This window comes from Musca domestica, unplaced genomic scaffold (genome assembly GCF_030504385.1).
Source record: "Musca domestica strain aabys unplaced genomic scaffold, Musca_domestica.polishedcontigs.V.1.1 223, whole genome shotgun sequence".
Classification (NCBI taxonomy): Eukaryota; Metazoa; Arthropoda; class Insecta; order Diptera; family Muscidae; genus Musca; species Musca domestica.
In genome coordinates, this window is record NW_026712265.1 from 649,059 (window position 1) to 671,978 (window position 22,920).

Here is a 22,920-nt window from a genome sequence, read left to right on the forward strand (position 1 = left end):
CAGTATAATTGTAATTATATGTAATTCGAACAATTAATTTCAATTTTTAATTAATTTTATGTCAAAGTTTCTCAACTATGCTTGTTCGACGTTCAATATCCTTTGCTGGCAAACATAATCGAAATTAATTATAATGAAAATATTGGAAATTAAAACCGATAATTAAGTTTTAAACAAACACAAACAAAGAAGAGAGATATATTAATTCTCGAGAATGTTGAGATAATTACATCCTTCAAGGCATACAAAGACGACCCCTGTGGCAATCGAAATAAATACTTAAAGCCATCTCATTGATGGCCTATAAAATGTTCATTGTTCGAGGAATTTGAAGACTTCATTAGATAGGCAAACAGACAGAGGCAACGGTAAAACAAACACATACTTACACACACACACACATGCTCACTTGCATACACAGAAATTTCAATTTCAATTTTAGAAAAACAAATAAAATATGCAAAATAGTTCCTTTGCCAGTTTATTATGAAACGCCTAGAAGTATGCATCAATATTTCATACATGTGTGTGCAATTAAGGTGGCAGCGAGTGTGTGTGTGTGTGCGTCTGATGTAAATAGAAATTTCCATATAAATTACTAACAGAAATGTCCGGAAAATTTATGTTTAAATGCAGCAGAGAATTAATTTAGGAATTATCCTTACCTGGCCCTTCCATGCTGCCAATATCTGTCCTTTTTGAGGATTAGGGGAAGAGGGTAATCACTTTGAATAAATACTGTAAAAATGTTTGTAACCATCCGATAAATAAATCACTTGACCAACTAACCGACTTTACTTTTAAGACACTCATCTACAAATTTACATATTCTTTCCTTACAATGAGACACAGTTTCCCTCTCCCCCCCTCTCTCTCTCTCATGGGGGAGAAGGATACAGGATATTGTCAAATTCTCAAAATAACTTCTTTGTATATTTCCTGAGCTACATGAGCATGAACATACATGTCAGTCCAAACCCTTGTAACCCAGCTTTGGATATTCGCACAAATCACCATTTGAGTTGTGTGTGTGTTCAACAATTGGTGAGACCAGCAGATATGTAAGTAATGTCCTTTCAATGTATCCTTCGACTTTTCTTTTTCTTCTTCTTCTTGGTCGCCTTCCTCTCCTTGTTAACAATTTATGTGACAACTGTCAACAAAATATATAATTTAACATTTGCCAAAGCCAATGTAAGACAGAATGTTAATTATTCATTTTAACAAGTCAATAGCCAAGCCAAGGAAGGACATAACTTTAAGGATAACCACACACATATGTTTTTGTAAAGGATGTGTGGAGGAAATTTTGGTGGCGATTAATGGTATGCGATCTATACACGCTAGATATCTGGTATAATTGGATCTCGAATAAACAACTTCCTCGACTTCTCCTCGACTAAACGAAGTTCGTACGAGCCTCTCCTCGACTATACGAAGTTCGTACGAGCTTCTCCTATTTTATACGAAGTTCGTACGAGCTTCTCCTATTTTATACGAAGTTCGTACGAGCTTCTCCTATTTTATACGAAGTTCGTACGAGCTTCTCCTATTTTATACGAAGTTCGTACGAGCTTCTCCTATACTATACGAAGTTCGTACGAGCCTCTCCTCGACTATACGAAGTTCGTACGAGCTTCTCCTCGACCATACGAAGTTCGTACGAGCTCCTCCTCGACTATACAAAGTTCATACGAGCTTCTCCACGATTTTGCGAAGTTCGTACGAGTTTCTCCTCGGCTATACGAAATACATACGAGCTTATTCTTGACTATACGAAGTTTGTAGGAGCTCCTCCTTGACTATACGAGGTTCGTACGAGCCTCTCCTCGACTATACGAAGTTCGCACGAGCTTCTCCTATGCTATACGGAGTTCGTACGAACTTCTCCTATACTATACGAAGTTCGTACGAGCTTCTCCTATACTATACGAAGTTCGTACGAGCTTCTCCTATTTTATACGAAGTTCGTACGAGCTTCTCCTATACTATACGAAGTTCGTACGAGCCTCTCCTCGACTATACGAAGTTCGTACGAGCCTCTCCTCGACTATACGAAGTTCGTACGACCTTCTCCTTGACCATACGAAGTTCGTATGACCTTCACCTTGACCATACGAAGTTCGTACGAGCTCCTCCTCGACTATACGAAGTTCGTACGAGCTTCTCCTATACTATACGAAGTTCGTACGAGCTTCTCCTATACTATACGAAGATCGTACGAGCTTCTCCTCGACTATACGAAGTTCGTACGAGCTTCTCCTCGAATATACGAACTTAGTACGAGCTTCTCCTATACTATACGAAGTTCGTACGAGCTTCTCCTATACTATACGAAGTTCGTACGAGCTTCTCCTATACTATACGAAGTTCGTACGAGCCTCTCCTCGACTATACGAAGTTCGTACGACCTTCTCCTTGACCATACGAAGTTCGTATGACCTTCACCTTGACCATACGAAGTTCGTACGAGCTCCTCCTCGACTATACGAAGTTCGTACGAGCTTCTCCTATACTATACGAAGTTCGTACGAGCTTCTCCTATACTATACGAAGTTCGTACGAGCTTCTCCTATACTATACGAAGTTCGTACGAGCTTCTCCTATACTAGTTTAGAAAAGGAGAAGCTCGTACGAACTTCGTATAGTCGAGGAGAAGCCCGCACGAACTTCGTATAGAAGAGGAGAAGCTCGTACGAACTTCGTATAGTGGAGGAGAAGCTCGTACGAACTTCGTATAGTGGAGGAGAAGCTCGTACGAACTTCGTGTAGTGGAGGAGAAGCTCGTACGAACTTCGTATAGTGGAAGAGAAGCTCGTACGAAGTTCGTATAGTGGAGGAGAAGCTCGTACGAACTTCGTATAGTGGAGGAGAAGCTCGTACGAACTTCGTATAGTGGAGGAGAAGCTCGTACGAACTTCGTATAGTGGAGGAGAAGCTCGTTTAAACTTCATATAGTCAAGGAGAAGCTCGTACGAACTCTGTATAGTGGAGGATAAGCTAGTACGAACTTCGTATAGTCGTGGAGAACCTCGTACGAACTTCGTATAGTCGAGAATAAGCTAGTACGAACATCGTATAATCGAGGAGAAGCTCGTACGAACTTCTTATAGTCGAGGAGAAACTTGTACGACCTTTGTACAGTCGAGGAGAAGCTCGTTTGAACTTCGTTTAATCGAGGAGAAGCTAGTGCGAACTTCGTATAATCGAGGAGAGGCTCGTACGAACTTCGTATAGTCAAGGAGAACCCCGAACGAACATCATATAGTCGAGGAAGGATCTTTCAAACTTCATATAGTCTCAGAGAGGTTTCTACGAACTTCGACTTGTCAAGGAGATGTTCGTAGGAACTTCATATAGTCGTGGAGAGGCTCGTACGAACTTTGTACAGTATAATTGTAATTATATGTAATTCGAACAATTAATTTCAATTTTTAATTAATTTTATGTCAAAGTTTCTCAACTATGCTTGTTCGACGTTCAATATCCTTTGCTGGCAAACATAATCGAAATTAATTATAATGAAAATATTGGAAATTAAAACCGATAATTAAGTTTTAAACAAACACAAACAAAGAAGAGAGATATATTAATTCTCGAGAATGTTGAGATAATTACATCCTTCAAGGCATACAAAGACGACCCCTGTGGCAATCGAAATAAATACTTAAAGCCATCTCATTGATGGCCTATAAAATGTTCATTGTTCGAGGAATTTGAAGACTTCATTAGATAGGCAAACAGACAGAGGCAACGGTAAAACAAACACATACTTACACACACACACACATGCTCACTTGCATACACAGAAATTTCAATTTCAATTTTAGAAAAACAAATAAAATATGCAAAATAGTTCCTTTGCCAGTTTATTATGAAACGCCTAGAAGTATGCATCAATATTTCATACATGTGTGTGCAATTAAGGTGGCAGCGAGTGTGTGTGTGTGTGCGTCTGATGTAAATAGAAATTTCCATATAAATTACTAACAGAAATGTCCGGAAAATTTATGTTTAAATGCAGCAGAGAATTAATTTAGGAATTATCCTTACCTGGCCCTTCCATGCTGCCAATATCTGTCCTTTTTGAGGATTAGGGGAAGAGGGTAATCACTTTGAATAAATACTGTAAAAATGTTTGTAACCATCCGATAAATAAATCACTTGACCAACTAACCGACTTTACTTTTAAGACACTCATCTACAAATTTACATATTCTTTCCTTACAATGAGACACAGTTTCCCTCTCCCCCCCTCTCTCTCTCTCATGGGGGAGAAGGATACAGGATATTGTCAAATTCTCAAAATAACTTCTTTGTATATTTCCTGAGCTACATGAGCATGAACATACATGTCAGTCCAAACCCTTGTAACCCAGCTTTGGATATTCGCACAAATCACCATTTGAGTTGTGTGTGTGTTCAACAATTGGTGAGACCAGCAGATATGTAAGTAATGTCCTTTCAATGTATCCTTCGACTTTTCTTTTTCTTCTTCTTCTTGGTCGCCTTCCTCTCCTTGTTAACAATTTATGTGACAACTGTCAACAAAATATATAATTTAACATTTGCCAAAGCCAATGTAAGACAGAATGTTAATTATTCATTTTAACAAGTCAATAGCCAAGCCAAGGAAGGACATAACTTTAAGGATAACCACACACATATGTTTTTGTAAAGGATGTGTGGAGGAAATTTTGGTGGCGATTAATGGTATGCGATCTATACACGCTAGATATCTGGTATAATTGGATCTCGAATAAACAACTTCCTCGACTTCTCCTCGACTAAACGAAGTTCGTACGAGCCTCTCCTCGACTATACGAAGTTCGTACGAGCTTCTCCTATTTTATACGAAGTTCGTACGAGCTTCTCCTATTTTATACGAAGTTCGTACGAGCTTCTCCTATTTTATACGAAGTTCGTACGAGCTTCTCCTATTTTATACGAAGTTCGTACGAGCTTCTCCTATACTATACGAAGTTCGTACGAGCCTCTCCTCGACTATACGAAGTTCGTACGAGCTTCTCCTCGACCATACGAAGTTCGTACGAGCTCCTCCTCGACTATACAAAGTTCATACGAGCTTCTCCACGATTTTGCGAAGTTCGTACGAGTTTCTCCTCGGCTATACGAAATACATACGAGCTTATTCTTGACTATACGAAGTTTGTAGGAGCTCCTCCTTGACTATACGAGGTTCGTACGAGCCTCTCCTCGACTATACGAAGTTCGCACGAGCTTCTCCTATGCTATACGGAGTTCGTACGAACTTCTCCTATACTATACGAAGTTCGTACGAGCTTCTCCTATACTATACGAAGTTCGTACGAGCTTCTCCTATTTTATACGAAGTTCGTACGAGCTTCTCCTATACTATACGAAGTTCGTACGAGCCTCTCCTCGACTATACGAAGTTCGTACGAGCCTCTCCTCGACTATACGAAGTTCGTACGACCTTCTCCTTGACCATACGAAGTTCGTATGACCTTCACCTTGACCATACGAAGTTCGTACGAGCTCCTCCTCGACTATACGAAGTTCGTACGAGCTTCTCCTATACTATACGAAGTTCGTACGAGCTTCTCCTATACTATACGAAGATCGTACGAGCTTCTCCTCGACTATACGAAGTTCGTACGAGCTTCTCCTCGAATATACGAACTTAGTACGAGCTTCTCCTATACTATACGAAGTTCGTACGAGCTTCTCCTATACTATACGAAGTTCGTACGAGCTTCTCCTATACTATACGAAGTTCGTACGAGCCTCTCCTCGACTATACGAAGTTCGTACGACCTTCTCCTTGACCATACGAAGTTCGTATGACCTTCACCTTGACCATACGAAGTTCGTACGAGCTCCTCCTCGACTATACGAAGTTCGTACGAGCTTCTCCTATACTATACGAAGTTCGTACGAGCTTCTCCTATACTATACGAAGTTCGTACGAGCTTCTCCTATACTATACGAAGTTCGTACGAGCTTCTCCTATACTATACGAAGTTCGTACGAGCTTCTCCTATACTATACGAAGTTCGTACGAGCTTCTCCTATACTATACGAAGTTCGTACGAGCTTCTCCTATACTATACGAAGTTCGTACGAGCTTCTCCTATACTATACGAAGTTCGTACGAGCTTCTCCTATACTATACGAAGTTCGTACGAGCGAAGTTCGTACGAGCTTCTCCTCGACTATAGGAAGTTCGTACGAGCTTCTCCTCGACTATACGAAGTTCGTACGAGCTTCTCCTCGACTATACGAAGTTCGTACGAGCTTCGGCTCGACTATACGAAGTTCGTACGAGCTTCTCCTCGACTATACGAAGTTCGTACGAGCTTCTCCTCGACTATACGAAGTTCGTACGAGCTTCTCCTCGACTATACGAAGTTCGTACGAGCTTCCCCTCGACTATACGAAGTTCGTACGAGCTTCTCCTCGACTATACGAAGTTCGTACGAGTTTCTCCTCGACTATTCGAGGTTCGTACTTGCTTCTCCTATACTATACGAAGTTCGTACGAGCTTTTCCTCGACCATACGAAGTTCGTACGAGCTTCTCCTCGACTATACGAAGTTGGTACGAGCTTCTCCTCGTTTAAACGTAGTTCATACTAGCTATTGCTCGACTATACGAAGTTCGTATGAGCTTCTCCTCGACTATAAGAGGTTCGTACGATCCTCTCCTCTACTATACGAAGCTCGTACGATCTTCTCCTCTACTATACGAAGTTCATAAGAATTTCTCCTCGACTATACGAAGTTCGTAAGAGCATTTCTTTGACTATAAGAAGTTCGTACGAGCTTCTCCTCGACTATACGAAGTTCGTACGAGCTCCTCATCGACTAAGCGAAGTACGTACGAGCTTCTCCTTGACAATACGATGTTCGTAGAAGCCTGTCTGTGACCATACGAAGTTCCTATGAGTTTATACGGGCTTCTCCTATATTTGACGAAGCTCTTCTGAGATCCTCCAATGCCGTACTACGGTTGTACAAGCTTCTTTTATGCTACATGAAGATCGTACGCGCTTCACCTGCCCTATACAAACCTTATACGAGCTTTTCATCATTTGTACGAACTTCATTCTAGCTTGCCCTCACCCTATACCGTGAACCTCTCCCGAAACGTATTTATTAGCTTTAATTAACCATAAAACGTTCTTGTCCTATATCTTAATTTCTTGCCTCTTTTCTTTCCTTTTGTTTCGTTGTTAGATAAATAACCTCCTTCCACCCGTTCCCTAGTTTTCCTACCATTCCTGCCATTTTATTTGCCCTTTTATTTTTTATTAGATTTTTCCATTTCCTTTTGTTGTTTGTTTTTTATTGTTGTTGTTCTAGTCAATTTGTTATGTGTTATTTAAGATTGTTCCACTGCCATTATTTATTTGCAAAATTTATCAATTATTTACAATGTCCGGTTAGCCGGACATTCTTTCCTACTTTCGTCTTTGTTTTGGTGTTTTCTATTTGATTTGTTGTTATTTGCTCCCCCCCCCCCCCCCCCCACATTCTTTTGTCATCATCCGCATCAATTGGATCATGGTATTGCTTGTTTTGTGCTTCCCAGTATTTGTGTTACAAACAATGTTTACACTCAGCCATGACTGGGCAGGGTAGGAGGAGCACCAGCAATGGACCCGGACAAGGCCAAGGAATACAATTTATTATGACCCCTTGGGTCATTGATGTTAATGACAAGTTGAGGGTACATTAAGTAAAGGTAAGTTATTTTTCCTTTCTCTCTCTTTCTCTCTCTCTCCTTCTCCTCTTTTCCGACAATGGCTAATGCTGGCAGTGTGCAGCCCTGAGGAGTTAAGTGGAAGCTTAAAATTAAAAAGAATTACTTAAAAATGTTGTGGTTTTTGTTTCAAGTACGGTTGAATTATATGCTGCTTGTAAAGGATACGCAAATTGAAAGGATGAAATGAGAGAGATGGGGAGAAGGGGAGGGGAGAGGGGCGGAAACCACAAATGAAAATATTAAAGTTTGTTTTACCAAAGGAAGTGTGCGTTTTTTCCTCTGTTTAAGGATATTTTATTAATTAAATATTTAACAACATTTTATCCTTCCCCTCCTCAGCTCTCATTTATTTGATTACCCCCTTTGCCACCCTGCCTTAAAGTTCATTTTAAATTGCTTTTAATACAGACATTTTTTCCATTCCATTAACTGCTACTTCTGATGCTGTTGCTGCTGCTGCTGTGGCGATTGTCGATTATTTACTCTTCATTTGCTGCCTTAACTTCTCTTTGAGCATTTCCTCATTACATATCCTGTCAATATCCCGTTCCCCCCATTGTGATTGTGTGATGGTGATTGGGTTTCCTTGTGACGTGACGCCGAGTTTTACACGTCTCTCATCTGGGGCGAGCAGTCATTAAACGGTTGCTAGTGGCAACGATTACCGTTTCCCCTCTGATTCCCCGCTTCTTTCAAACTACTTCCCTTCTCACTCTTCCTCTCCCCTCTTTGGAGTGCATTCCTTTCGCTCCTTTGAACATCATTAAAGTAATTGCATGACGTTGTTCGGACATTGGTGACTTTTTCATTTATATTTACGACAAGTGTTATTCACACTTACACATATGTATGTGTGTGTATGTGTGTGTGTCTGCATGTTTGTGCATGCATATTTCCAGCAGCATTCATATTTCAGCCGGGGATGCCACTGCTGTTGCTGATGTCGTTATTGTTTGCACATTTATTATTCGCAGGATATTAATCCTTAAACAATATTCCCGAAATGCCATAACACATTGCAGGGAAAATTCTCAGCCATGTGGAAATAATGGCGCCCAAAATGTGGGGAACTATGGTGGGTAATGGGGTGAAGAATTTCCTCGATAATACGAACCTCATACGAGCCTCTCTCCGACTATATGGAGACCGTACTAGTTTCTTCTCGACTATATAAAGTTAGGACGAGCTTCTCCTTGACTATACGAAGTTTAAATGAGTTTCTCTTCCACTATATGGAGTTGGGACGATCTTCTCCTAGATTACACGAGGTTCGTACGAGCTTCTTCTCGATTATACGGAGTCCGTATGAATTTTGCTAAGCCATACGAAGTTCGTACGAGCTTCTCTTCGAATATACGAAGTTCGGACGAGTTTTTCTTCGACTACACGAAGTTCATACGAGCTTATCCTCGACTATACGAAGCTCATACGAGCTTCTCCTCGACTATACCAAGCTCATACGAGCTACTCCTCAACTAAACGAATTAGGTACGAGCTTCTTCTCAACTATACGAAGGATACGTTGTTAATACGAACTTCTCCTAGATTATTCGAATTTCGTTCGAGCTTCTCCCCGACTATACGAAGTTCGTACGAGCTTCTCCTCGACTATACGAAGTTCGTATGAACTCCTTCTCGAATATACGAAGTTCATATGAGCTTCTCCCCGGCTGTACGAAGTTCGAACAAGTCTCTCTACGACTATATGAAGTTCGTACAAGCTCCTCATATACAATACGAAGTTTGTACGAGCTTCTCCTTGACTATATGAACTTCATAAGAGCTTCTCCTCGGCTATACGAAGTTCGTACGAGCTTCCCCCTGACTATACGAAGTTAGTACGAAACTCTCCTCCTATATACGAAGTTTCTAGCAGCTTCTCCTCGACTATACGTTCTTTGTACGAGCTTCTCCTCGACTATACGAAGTTCGTACGAGCTTCTCCTTGACTATATGAACTTCGTACGAGCTTCTCTTCGACTATACGAAATTCTTATGAGCTCCTCCCCGACTACAAGAAGTTTGGACAAGCTTCTCCTCAACTATACGAAGTTCGTATGAGCTCCTCCTCGACTATACGAAGTTCGTACGCGCTCTGCCTCGACTATACGAAGTTCGTACGAGCTTCTCCACGTCTATACGAAGTTCCTACGAGCTTCTCCTCGGCCATACGTTGTTTGTACGAGCTTCTCTTCGACTAAACGAAGTTTGTACGAGCCTCTCCTCGACAATACGAAGTTCACTCGAGCTTCTCCTTCAATATACGAGGTTCGTTCGAGCTTCTCCTCGATTATACGAAGTTCGCACGGGCTTCTCCTCGACTATACGAAGTTGATACGAGTCTCTCTTCGACTATACGAAGCTCAGATAAACATATCATTTACTATAAGAAGTTCGTACGAGCTTCTCATATACTATACGAAATTTTTTGTCGACTATGCAAACCCAGTACGAGCCTCTCTCCGGCTAACCAAAGTACGAACGAGCTTCTGATCGATTATACGAACTCCGAACGAGATTCTCCTCTGTTAAACGAAGTTCGTACAAGATTCTCCTCGTCTATATTAACTTCATATAAACCTCTCCTCAACAATATGAACTTCGTACGACCATCTATCTCCTTGGTTAAACGAAGTTCGTACGAGCTTCTTCTCGACTATAAAAATTAGGTACCGGCTTCTTCTCGACTTTACCAACTCCGTCCGATCTCCCCTTCGACTGTACAAACCCCGCCCGAGCTTATCCTCTACTTTTCGAACCTCTTCCGAACTTTTCCTCTACTCTGCGAACCTCTTCCGAGCTTTTCCTCTACCATAGAAACACCTGTTGCGAGCTCCTCCTCTACTATATTAACCTCGTCCAAGATTCTTCTCGTTAACACAAAACAGGAAATTATTTTCAAGATTGAGAAAATAAGTCTCAATCACTTCAAGTTGCCCCAAGCACTAAATTTTTGGTTTGCATCGCCGATGTTTTTTTTTTTTTTTTTTTGACGGATTTAGATTAACTTCCAAGAGAATCCTTTGAAACTTTTGGAAACGAATGTTCCTTTAGGAGTCCCCCCATTTCTTTGCCAGATTTAATTTTTTCCTCTCTGGCATTTCGGACAACATTCCCAGTATATCTATTAATTTGTTGTAGCGCACTCTTTGCTAAACTAAGTTTATTTTTATAAATTGCTTGCAATTTGTTTCTTGCTCTCAACTGTTGACAATGTCCTTTTTGTGTGAAAAATAAAAATTAAAAATAAATACAACACCATGCTATTATTAATTGCCTTGGCAAAAAATGCATATTTTCCCAACAAAAGGGTACTATGGAAAAATTGAAAATAAAATGCATAGAAAAAATATAAATAATTTAAATAATATCATATATCAATTTTTTTGGTAAGGCACGAATTCTATGAAGGCCCTGCAGAACGTGATTTAATTTCCAAAGGGCTTTGAAGGACGATATTATAAATGTGTTTCCATGTTTTCATTTATTTTTTATTTATTTTTTTTTTAATCAATTCAATTTTTTAAATTTGGCTATGAAAAGGTATATTCCGTGAGGTAACTTACTCCCACCATTTGGGAACACCTTTGCTACTGGCTAAGAGGCTCATCCTTTACATTTTATCTGTAAAAATTAATAAAATGTTACCATTTTTCAAACAGATTGAAAAACAAAGTTCACCTCAGCGTATGAGCGACGACAACACGTATACGCCCCATATTTCCATATCTACGAAATTTCAAATATCAATCAAAAATCATATCATGCCACCCATGCGATTTTCGATAAATAAAGCACATTTTTATATATTTTCCATCATGACATATAGCCAGCCATATGCCACCCATGCGATTTTCGATAAATAAGGCACATTTTTAAATATTTTCCATCATGACATACAGCCAGCCGTATTGTTCTTTTTTGACGGCACACACATACATTTGTAGGTAAGTATGTTTGTGTGCCAGTATGTGTTTAATGTACGTGAATGCAATATATGCCAAGCTCAATAAATTTGAATTCTGTTTTCTCCAATCTGCATGCAAAATACATACATTAATATTATTCTAACGGAGTAAGTATATAAGGGAATAAATCAGATTAAGGAAGGGTTGAGCAGGAAATACAAAAAAAAAAAAAAACAAAAAATGTAAATATTGAAAAATACAAAGACAATAAGTGAGCTCATCCTAAAAGTTAAAAAAGTCCTTTTCTTAGGAGAAATTTGCAAGGATTTTTAAATTTGTTGATAATGTTTTCTATGTAAAGAAGCCTATGGAAAAATTATGGGCAGGCTTGCAATTTTTGGATGACTTACAGAATGTCTTCAATCTATAGATAGCCTAACGAATGTCTATGGTGGATATTGAATGTATACAAAATACCATGTATAGAAGGCCATCCATATCTGGAAAACATATAGCCAAGATATCTCCAATTGTCGATAGGTTCCCTATCTAAAAAAAAACAGTGTTCCGATCTTAAGTACGCATAATGAAGGTCTATGGATTATCGTCTAGGCATAAAAGTCCTGCAGAATGTCCTCTCCCTTTACAGGGTCTGTAGAAGGTATTCTCTCTATAGACTTTCTATGCATGTATTGTCGATTTATCTAAAATTGTCGATAGGTTCCCTATCTTAAAATAGGCAGAGTTTCTATCTTTAGAATACATAATGAAAGTCTATGGAGGTTCGTCTAGATATAAAAGTCCTGCAGAATGCCCCTTCTCTCTCTATAGATGATCTGTGGAAGGTATATCTATATAATGGCTTGCGGAAAGTATATGTATATAATGGTGAATACCTATATAGTGGCTTGTGTCTGCAGAAGCCCTTCAATATATTGAGGGCCTAAAAACGACTTGCCACGTATAGAAGACTTAAAAAAATAACCCTTGTGAATAAAAGGATAATAAAAGGCATATTAAAGAACTACCTCTATAAAATACCTAAAAAGGCTTCTAATTAAATACCTACATAAGACCCTTAGAAGGAACTATAAGCTTTCTATTTTACGATTATTTATCCTGTTCCGAATGTCTCCAAAGGAACACTTGGAACTGAAGTCCTTTCAAAGGCCTTCTCTAAACTAAATATTTCTCCAAAAGACTTATCTCCATAGAAAAGCACCCTTTCTTTCAGAAGAAGTGTTCGGAAAAATCTTCTATTTATTGAAGGTATTTCAAAAGCACTCCTATTCCAAATGTTTCTGTGAAGATCCTGAAGATCTTCTTTTTAAAAGAAAACCCCGGACTTATTAAGGAATACATAATAACGGACTTCTGCTTAAAAATTCAAAGAGGGGGTCTAAATCCTTTCAAAGGCCTTCTTCAAACTGAATATTTTTTCCAAAAGACTTTTCTTCCTTCTGCACCAAATGTTCCTCCGAAAACCCCAGAAGGTCTTCTGTTGGAAGAAATACCCCGGACTTATTAAGGAATACATATTGACGGACTTCTGCTGAAAAAATCAAAGAGGGGGTCTAAGTCCCTGCCCTTGAACTGTTTCCTGTTCAGAAGGTTTTGCAAAGGAACACATGGAACTAAAGTCCTTTAAAAGGCCTTCTCTAAACTAAATATTTCTCCAAAAGACTTATTTTCATAGAAAAGGCCCTCTTAGTCCTTTCAAATATATTGAATATTTTTTCCAAAAGACTTCTCTTCACAAAAAATGTCCTTTTCTTTCAGAAGAAGTTTTTGGGAAAATCTTCTTTTTATAGAAGGTATTTAAAAGCCTTTCTGTTCCAAAAATTCATACGAAAACCTCCTGAAGGTCTTCTGTTGGAAGAAAGACCCCTGACTCTTTTAGAAATACTTAATGGCGGACTTTTGTTGGAAAAAGACCTTCTGACCATGTTATATTGATAGAAAAGGAACCGTAGTCCCCCAATGGCAAAATTCCTCCTGAGCTTCTTCTATTGAGAAAAGACCTTCTGACCCTCTTTTATTTATGGAAAAGGAATCCTAGTCCCCCAATGGCAAAATTCCTCCAGAACTTCTTCTATTGAGAAAAGACCCCTGGAGAAGGTTCAATTGAAAAACGCCTAAAAAAAGATTTGCTAATGACGTTAATGGAGGGAAAATCCTTCCTTCAGAATGGCATTCTATTAAAAAAAATATTTTCTAATGACGTTTAATGGAGGGCATATCCTCTGACAATTTTTTTTTTTTTTTTTTTTTTGGAAAAATTCTGGAAATTTTCTTTTGACGATGAACGTGCAGACAAGTCCTCAAGACGATGTTCTATTAAAATATGTCCCTCAGAGGACGCTCTATTAAAAATGTCATCTAAAAGTCTTTTAGAGACAGATTTCGATTCAATTTAGGCAAGACTTGCCATAGGACCCCTGGCATTAGAGGACATTCTGAAAGTTGTCGCGGTCTTTTGAAAGAAAATATGCTGACCGTCTTCTGTAAAAAAATATCTCAGGATGGCCATCTATTAAATGAAGACACTCTAATGGGTTTTTCTTCAATTTCTAAACCCTGATATTTCCCAAGAAGATACTTTCTCTCTCTCTCACTCTCTCTCTCACTCTCTCTCTCTCTCTCACACTCTCTTTGAACGAACACTCGTACTTTTACAGGTGCTCTAAACCTGTAAAAGTACGCGTTGCCACGAAGAATCCTTTGAAATTCTCCCATCCTGTACTACCGCTAAACTCCCTTTTTTTCTCTTTCATAATTCCTTTGAACTGATTAACCTTCTCGAAAAGAAAAAAAAAAACCCAGTGAGTCCTTCCCAGTTCCTTTGCACTTCTCCATTGTAATCCACCAATAATGCCGAAACATAATAAACACCAGCATTTTCTGGCGACCATTTCGTTCCAGGCCACTGGCCACATCGTCCTTAGTTGCGACTCGCCATAACGGCCAATTGCCGTGGCGAAAAACAAGGATATGCATAATTTGGGTAGAGCTGGAGTTTAATTTAACACAACAATTCTGGCCAAAAGCCACTTACGGCACGAAGGCACTTGGCTGCCGTGGAAGCCAGCCTTGGCCTTCAGCAGGGGAGGCCAACAAGAACAACAACAACAACAACAACGGCAGCAGAAGATACTTTGCCATCAAGTCCTGTGTTGTAATTTTTCATGCTTTCCTGACCTGACTTTGCTGGTTGGGTGTTTTACTAAAGGTCCTTATTTATGGTTATTTATTGCACTTAACTCTCGCTCTCCCCCTCTCCCGCTCTCTCTCTCCTTTTTTGTTGCATTACATTTTATTATGTTGCTGCTGCTGCTGCTCATCTGCTTTTCTTTGTTGTTTCAATTTTTATTTTTTCCCCCATCACCACAATTGTCTGGGCAAAAAGAAGAGACTCCATAGAGAGGGTGAGGGGATTTGAGATCCTTGTTGTGATGTTGCTGCCGATTGTTTCATGTTTGCAATTAAAACTGTGTGTTGTCATGTTAAATGATATAAATTAATTATTTTCAACAGCCATAATAAATGGCTGCTGATGCTGTCGCTATTATTGTTGTGGCTATCTTTGCAACAATTGTTGTTGTTGTTGTGGCTGGTATCAGCAACATTACCAACGCCTTTTCCATCTTCTTCTTCTTCGTCATTGAGGAAGGCTAATTATTTTCATGTGCAGACGGTTGTGTGTGTGTGTGGTGAGGTTGCTTCTTTTTGTGGCCGGTTGTAGGTGTTGCCATTGCCATCGATATTGCCATCACCATCAGAATCTTCATCATTACATCCTTGACTTTCCATCCCTGGCTTTGTAATTTACACTTCATTTATTTAATGAGAGGACATCATGTTCAGGAGGAAATAATTCCAAGGAGAAGGTATTTTTATGGATAAAAAGAACTGTCTGGAAATCGACAAAGAGGCGGGTAACTTTCTGATGGACTTCTGTGGCCAGAGGAAACCTTGGATACATTCCGGCGATGGGTGAAATAAACAATCCATATAGGAGAGCTTCAGGTGTTCTTTAAACCTCCGCCATATGGAAGGTGGCCCATCGAAATTTGGGGTTTTAGGCCCCAGGTCTCTTTGCACCAACTCCGTTTTAGAACATTTGGAGTCGATCTACTGATGTCCATCCGCCCGCCTATCTGGTGCGCACGATAACTCTCGAACGGAGTATCCGATTTGGTCCAAACTTGAAACATCGTAATATTATACCGCTAGATCCTGAAAAGGATTTAGTCCGAAGAGACATAGGGCCAAAAGCCGTTATTTCGATGAGGCACGTTTTGGCTATATCAAATGATATATACCCTCTATAGTCACAGGGCTGAGGGTATATAAACTGTCTTCAAACAGCTGGGCAACTTTCTGAAGGACTTCCGAGGCCAGGGGTACACTTGAAAGTACTATAGGTGAAATAAAAATTGAAATTACAAATAGAAGAGATTCAGGTCAGTTTTTAGAAATTTTAATATTTCTACAAATTGTTCTCAATTCCTTTGGAGGCATTTTTCTTCAAAAAATGTTGGAAATACTTCTTTTTAGTGTAGGACCACCTGTCGGCATAACCTACAGAAATACTTCCCTCCTAGAAAAAATGTTCAATATTTTCGATTATTTGTTTTGAAATATTTTTTCATTATTTAAAAAAAAAAATCCGAATTTTGCAAAATAGCCCTGGAAAAACATCAAAATTAGTCCCAAAAAGGACCTTTAGGATATTTTTTATCCTCCGAAACCAGGTCAGGAGGTATTTTCACTGTAAAAGAGATGGGAAATCATTTATTATTAGAAATCTATCAGGACATTTCTATGCAGTGAGGAGGTCTTATTTTTATAGGAGAACCTCTTCTACCCATAAAATCCCTACTACCCTCTGTTGACGAGCGTTGAGAGATCTTCCTTTTGAAGAATCGCCAAGAAAGTTTTCTAGCTATAAGTTTTCTAACTATAGAAGATCATCAGGGGGACTTCTGCATATGGAAGGCTATCTGGGGATCTTCTGCCTAGAGAAGACCTTCAGGAGGACTTCTGTATATAAAAGACCTTCAGACCTCCTCTCTCTATAAGACGGCCAGAGGAACTTCTTTCCACAGAAGTACGTCTTCTGACTTCAGAAACCGCCAGGAAGATTTCTATTTATTGAAGACCGTCGGGACGTCAACCGTCAAAATATCGTCTGCCAACAGAAGACCTTCAGGAGGTCATCTCTTCATAGAAAACCAGCAAGAAGTCTTCTGTCCATAGAAGAGCGTCAAGAGGTCTTCTGTCTATGGAATACCGTTAGGACATCTTCTGGCCACAGGAGACGTCCAGAAGGTCTTCTATCAATGGAAGGCCGACGGAAGGGCTTCTATATACCGGAAATTTTCAGGAGACCGCCATGGGGCCTTCTGTCTACAGAAGGCAGTAAGCAAGTCTATAGAAAAATTTCAGGAGGACTTTTATCTAGGAAAGGTGTTCAGAAAGTCTTCTGTGGTCCTTCAGGAAGTCATCTCTTCATAGAAATCCAGCAAGAAGTCTTCTGTTCATAGAAGAGCATCAGGAGGTCTTCTATCTATAAAGTACCGTCAGAACGTCTTCTTTCTGTGGAATATCGTTAGGATATTTTCTGGCCACGGGAGAAGTCCAGAAGGTCTTCTATTAATAGCAGACCGACGAAAGGGCTCCTATATACCGGATATTTTCAGGAGACCGTCAAGAGGTCTTCTGTCTACAGAAGGCAGTTAGCAGGTCTATAGGACAACGTCACTAGGACTTTTATCTAGAAAAGTTCTTCAGAACGTCTTCTGTCTAAAGGAAACCCCCAGGATATTCCGCCTCAAGCTTTGATTCATTGGTTTTATTTTCAAAATTTTTCGATTTTATTTTATTTTCATTTATTTTTTCCAAATTTCGCATTCCGATCTACGTCGTTTTCCCAAAAGAAATGCTCATCACAGAAGAATTTCACAAAATTGCCCTGGAAAAACATCGACGCCGTTTGCGTGAGGCCAAAGCCATTGTGGACCACAAACCACCCATTCTGCATGTTGGCAACTTTTCCAGATTTTCCAAACTCAAGGACGATGTTATGACATTTGTGGAGCGGAATAAAACCAATGCCGAGCTATTGGTCCACCTGAATGAGATTTTTCGTACGAGAGGGGCCACCGATTCATTTCGCACCACGGAAACGGCTTTGGCGGCCAGCAATCTGCCCATAAGACTGAGGGAGCTGCATAAAATTGAAATGGAAAACATGGAAATGGGCAAGAGGATTCTATGTACGCAGGGGGAGTTGGACACGTGGCAGGATCCTACGAAGTTAAGGAAGCCAAAGAAAAGGAGGCCCGCGAAATTTCTTGTGCCCCATGGGATTCTGAAGAAATATTCCCAGCTAAAATTACCAGAGGACCATAAGAAACTGAAACTGGTCCTAAGACCCATGGTGTGGTTGGAACTGGAAGTGAAGAACATACGACCACTTGGACGCATTGCCGTGCAGTTGTACACCGAAGCTGCTCCTGGGGTGGTTTTGGAATTTATAAAACTCTGCCGCGAGGAGAAAAATCAAAAATTGGAATTTGTGCGCCTTTTCCCCAGCCTGTGGTTGGAGGGTACTTTAAGGCTGTCAGATAAGTCATTGGTCTCGAAGCCTCTGGAATATGACAAAAGGGCCCTGGATCATGGGAAATATGCTGGGATCCTTTCGCTTTCGTTGGATCATTTGAAATATCACAAGAAGGGTTTGTTCTATTTTGCCATTAGCTTTAAGCCATTGGGAGTGCTAAATGGCAAACGTGTTGGATTTGGCCGTGTCGTGGAGGGTCTGAAGTCATTGAAGTCCATCGAGGTCTATGGTACGAAAAATGGCAAACTTACCAAGGAAATTGTGGTCTCCAAGTGTGTGGTTGATGTTAAATAAAAGAGGTTGGTGAAGAAAGCAATGTCTTTGCATCAATCAAATCTCGAAGAGTACGCAAATGGTCCTTCCGGAAGGGGGATATTTTCCATAGGAATAGCAGGGATCGGGTTGATTTCCATGGGACCAAAAGTCATTTGGAGAGATTCCTAATGGCATAATATACAAAGAGCCAAAGAGTTATGACCACTTCAAGGGAATCGAAAAGTTTCAAGGAATCTTAGAGTTGGGGATACTTCAGGAGAGTTCTTGGCGGATTACTTTTCGAAGGATTCAACACCTCCTGACAATTAACTATAAAGAAATTTATCTTGCGTGACCTTCTTAATATAGGATATTAACAGGGTAGAAGATCTGCTGACTGCCTTCTATGGGCTTTCTTCTCTAGTCGGAGAAAATCCTGACGGCCTTCTCTGAATAGATGATGACCTGAGGGTCTTTTGTAGACAGAAAACCTGCTGACGATTTTCTATAGGCAGGAAACCCCCTGAAGGTTCCTCGTAAGCAGAAGAACACCTCCTTAAGGTTCTCTATGGGCAGAACACCACCTAAAGGTCTTTTATGGACAGAACACCTCTTGAAGGTCTTCTATTAACATAAGTCCTCCTAACGGTTTTCTATAAATAGAAGTCCTAAAAAATTTCCATAGCCTGAAGACCTACTAAAGATCTATGGACAGAAGACCTCCTAAAGGTCTTCTGTGGAGAGAAGACCTCCTAAAGGTCTTCTGTGGAGAGAAGACCTCCTGACGGTCTTCTTTGGAGAGAAGACCTCCTGCCGGTCTTCTATGGATAGAAGACCTCCTAACGGTCTTCTGTGGAAAGAAGACCTCCTGACGGTCTTCTATGGATAGAAGCTATGAAAAGCTCTTCCAGAAGGACTTTTTGTGCGACTCCTTGATGGTCTTCTGTGAAAAGAAGACATCCTGACGGTCCTCCATACACAGAAGAACTCCTTCCGGTCTTCTATGGATAGAAGACCTCCTGACGCTCTTCTATGGATAGAAGCTATGAAAAGCTCTTCCAGAAGGACTTTTTGTGGGACTCCTTGATTGTCTTCTGTGAACAGAAGACCTCCTGCCGGTCTTCTATGGATAGAAGACTTCCTGCCGGTCATCTATGGATAGAAGACCTCCTGCCGGTCTTCTATGGATAGAAGACCTCCTGCCGGTCTTCTATGAATAGAAGACCTCCTATCGGTCTTCTGTGGTTAGAAGACTTTCTGGCGGTCTTCTATGGATAGAAGACCTCCTGGCGGTATTCTATGGATAGAAGACCTCCTGGCGGTCTTCTGTGGATAGAAGACCTCCTGGCGGTCTTCTATGGATAGAAGACCTCCTGGCGGTCTTCTATGGTTAGAAGTCCTCCGGCCTGTCTTCTATGGATAGAAGACCTCCTGCCGGTCTTCTATGGATAGAAGACCTCCTGCCGGTCTTCTATGATTAGAAGACCTCCTATCGGTCTTCTGTGGTTAGAAGACCTCCTGGCGGTCATCTATGGATGGAAGACCTCCTGGCGGTATTCTATGGATAGAAGACCTCCTGGCGGTCTTCTATGATTAGAAGACCTCCTATCGGTCTTCTGTGGTTAGAAGACTTTCTGGCGGTCTTCTATGGATAGAAGACCTCCTGCCGGTCTTCTATGGATAGAAGACCTCCTGGCAGTCTTCTATGGTTAGAAGTCCTCCGGCCTGTCTTCTATGGATAGAAGACCTCCTGCCGGTATTCCATGGTTAGAAGTCCTCCGGCCTGTCTTCTATGGATAGAAGACCTCCTGACGGTCTTCTATGGATAGAAGACCTCCTGACGGTCTTCTATGGATAGAAAACCTCCTGACGGTCTTCTATGGATAGAAGACCTCCTGACGGTCTCCTATGGTTAAAAAACTTCCTGACGGTCTTCTATGGTTAGAAGACCTCCTGACGGTCTTCTATGGTTAGAAGACCTCCTGACGGTCTTCTATGGATAGAAGACCTCCAAATGGTCTTCTATGGATAGAAGACCTCCTGCCGGTCTTCTATGGATAGAAGACCTCCTGACGGCCTTCTATGGATAGAAGACCTCCTGCCGGTCTGCTATAAATAGAAGACCTCCTGACTATGTTCTGTAGACAGAATATCTCCCAGAAGTCTTCTCTAGATAAAATCGGTCTTCTATGGATAGAAGGCCCCCTGACGCTCTTCTGTAGACAGAATATCTCCTAAAGGTCTTCTCTGTATGAAATCCCTTCCAAGGAGTAGAAGACCTCCTGAAGACCTTTTTGAAGGCTTTCCTTATTAAAAAGAAAACTCCATTATGCTCTTCCCAAAAGCCCGGCACAAAAGCTGCTTTTCCGAAATGTGTCCTTGGCACACATTTCCTTTGAAATTGGTTTCGCATACATTCCTATTTATTATTTCATTACATTAGACATCCTTCTCCACTGCATCCGCCTCCTCCACCTCCTTGCCGACTTATTATAATACGCCTTAAGACCCTTGGAATTTTTGTGCTCGTGTATGAACTTAATTTGTGTGACCGTGTTAATGACATAATTACGGCAACGGCATTAAAATTAACGAAAATGTTGCTTTGACAACCGGCATATGTCAAAGGTCTCGTTCAGATACAAATACATACATATATTACACATGTATAGATGTATGTGTGTGTGTGTAGTTGTGGGAGTAAAAGCCAGCTGTAATATTTTATGAATGTGTCTTAAGAAAATGGCAAACAAATGCCACGAGACTTGGCTACTTCCTTAACTCAATTCATGTGAACGCCTAAAAGTATGCTTTAAATTTGCAACTATTAGGGATTCTTGCATTTCTGATAAGAAATTTGAGAGTATGTCCCTAAATTTGTTTAAAAAGGACTATGCAGACATGTTTTAGGGAAAGTTAAGACTTTTGCGACCCCTATCACTCCCCCCCCCCCCAAACCGCAATGGCCTTTGCCAAAAAAAATGGCGAACGCTTACAAAATTTACAACTCCTATAACAATATTTTATTTTTTTAAACGAAAAATAAGCAGCAGAAAGCCATTGCAAAAGTGCAAACATAAAATGAAGCTGCAGTCCAAAAAAATATAGAAACAGAGAAAGGAAAACCACCCAGACCCGAATCAAGCCATAAAACTATTTCCATCTTCACAGCAAATTTCCCAACCATTTTTCTTCTTAACCCGACAACCAACCAACCAAACGTCAGCACTGGATTGAACATTGCTGAAATAAGCGAGCGTATAAAAAACGCCAGGAATAAAAGTTAACTATAATTTAATGCGGAACCGCGAAAAGACCCAGTGCAAAAAAGAGGAAAACACAGAGAACCGTACCACTTTACATTAACCCATTTCCTTGGCCTGGGGCAGGGGAAGGGTTAGGGAAGCTGCAGGTAAAACTGCGGAATTTTCAAATAAATGTAAATTTGGTAACACGTTTTCCACAATTGCTGAACATAAGAGAAAAAAGAAAGGGAGGAGGGGGGGGGATTCCTTTGCCAAGAATCGAATAAATTTTAAATGTGTGACAGTTCCAGCAATGCTGTTGGGAAGGTAGGGGAAATTCGTTTTAAGAGCAACAACAATGTAAACACTACCAATTAATTTTTGGGAAACAAATCCTGAACAAATTTGAAATGTAGAAAAAAAGGACCCTTTTTTCGGAGGGAAAAAATTTGGGTTGTAAAAGAAACAATGGAAATTTCTTTGGAGGATACAACAATAAAGACCTGTGAAGGACTTCGTGATGAATTTCACTTTAATTAGACGGAGGAACTTAGTCAAATGTTAAGTGCTGAGAAAAAGGATAATTCGACAAAGTTTTAGGGGCAAAAAACTTAATTAAGTCAGGTCACTCCACAAAGTTTTGGAGGTTTCCATTGAAAAAACGCAGTAAAGGAACATTTTTCTATTGAAAATTTCAAATCATCCAAGTTTTTGGAACCGGAAACCCGATTTAGCGGAGTTTTCCCAAAATACATTTCAACTCAGCCAGCAATCTTTATTCGGCAACATATTCTTATAGAAAGCGGCTACTCTGCCACTTAATTAAGTCAGGTCACCCCACAAAGACCTGCAGTCGGGTATGGGGGGTTTCCTTTGAAAAAACACAGTAAAGCAACATTTTTTTATTGAAAATTTCAAATCAGCCAAGTTTTTGGGACTGGAAACTCGATTCAGCGGAGTTTTCCAATAATACATTTCAACTCAACCCACATTCTCATAGGAATCCGCTACTCAGCAAAATTTCCACGAAGGAAGCCGCTGAGAAGCTTTTGTGCAGAGAAACCTAATTCAGCTATGATTCAATAGACTTTTTATCCCTTCAGACTCAGTGGCCCTTAGCTCATCAATAGAGACTCTC

The 22,920-nt window shown here is 40.3% G+C and overlaps 1 protein-coding gene across 1 annotated transcript; it reads left to right on the forward strand.

Annotated features, from left to right (window-relative positions):
* The first annotated feature begins 17,520 nt into the window (after positions 1-17,520).
* Positions 17,521-18,629, forward strand: LOC101899344 (uncharacterized). The gene has a single exon (XM_005179798.3). The coding sequence runs from the start codon at positions 17,599-17,601 to the stop codon at positions 18,574-18,576; it is 978 nt and encodes a 325-aa protein (XP_005179855.2). The 5' UTR covers positions 17,521-17,598; the 3' UTR covers positions 18,577-18,629.
* The last annotated feature ends 4,291 nt before the right edge of the window (positions 18,630-22,920 follow it).

Excerpts from the sequence above, each read along its gene's own strand:
- LOC101899344 (XM_005179798.3), top strand. The coding sequence starts at position 17,599 with ATGCTCATCACAGAAGAATTTCACAAAATTGCCCTGGAAAAACATCGA.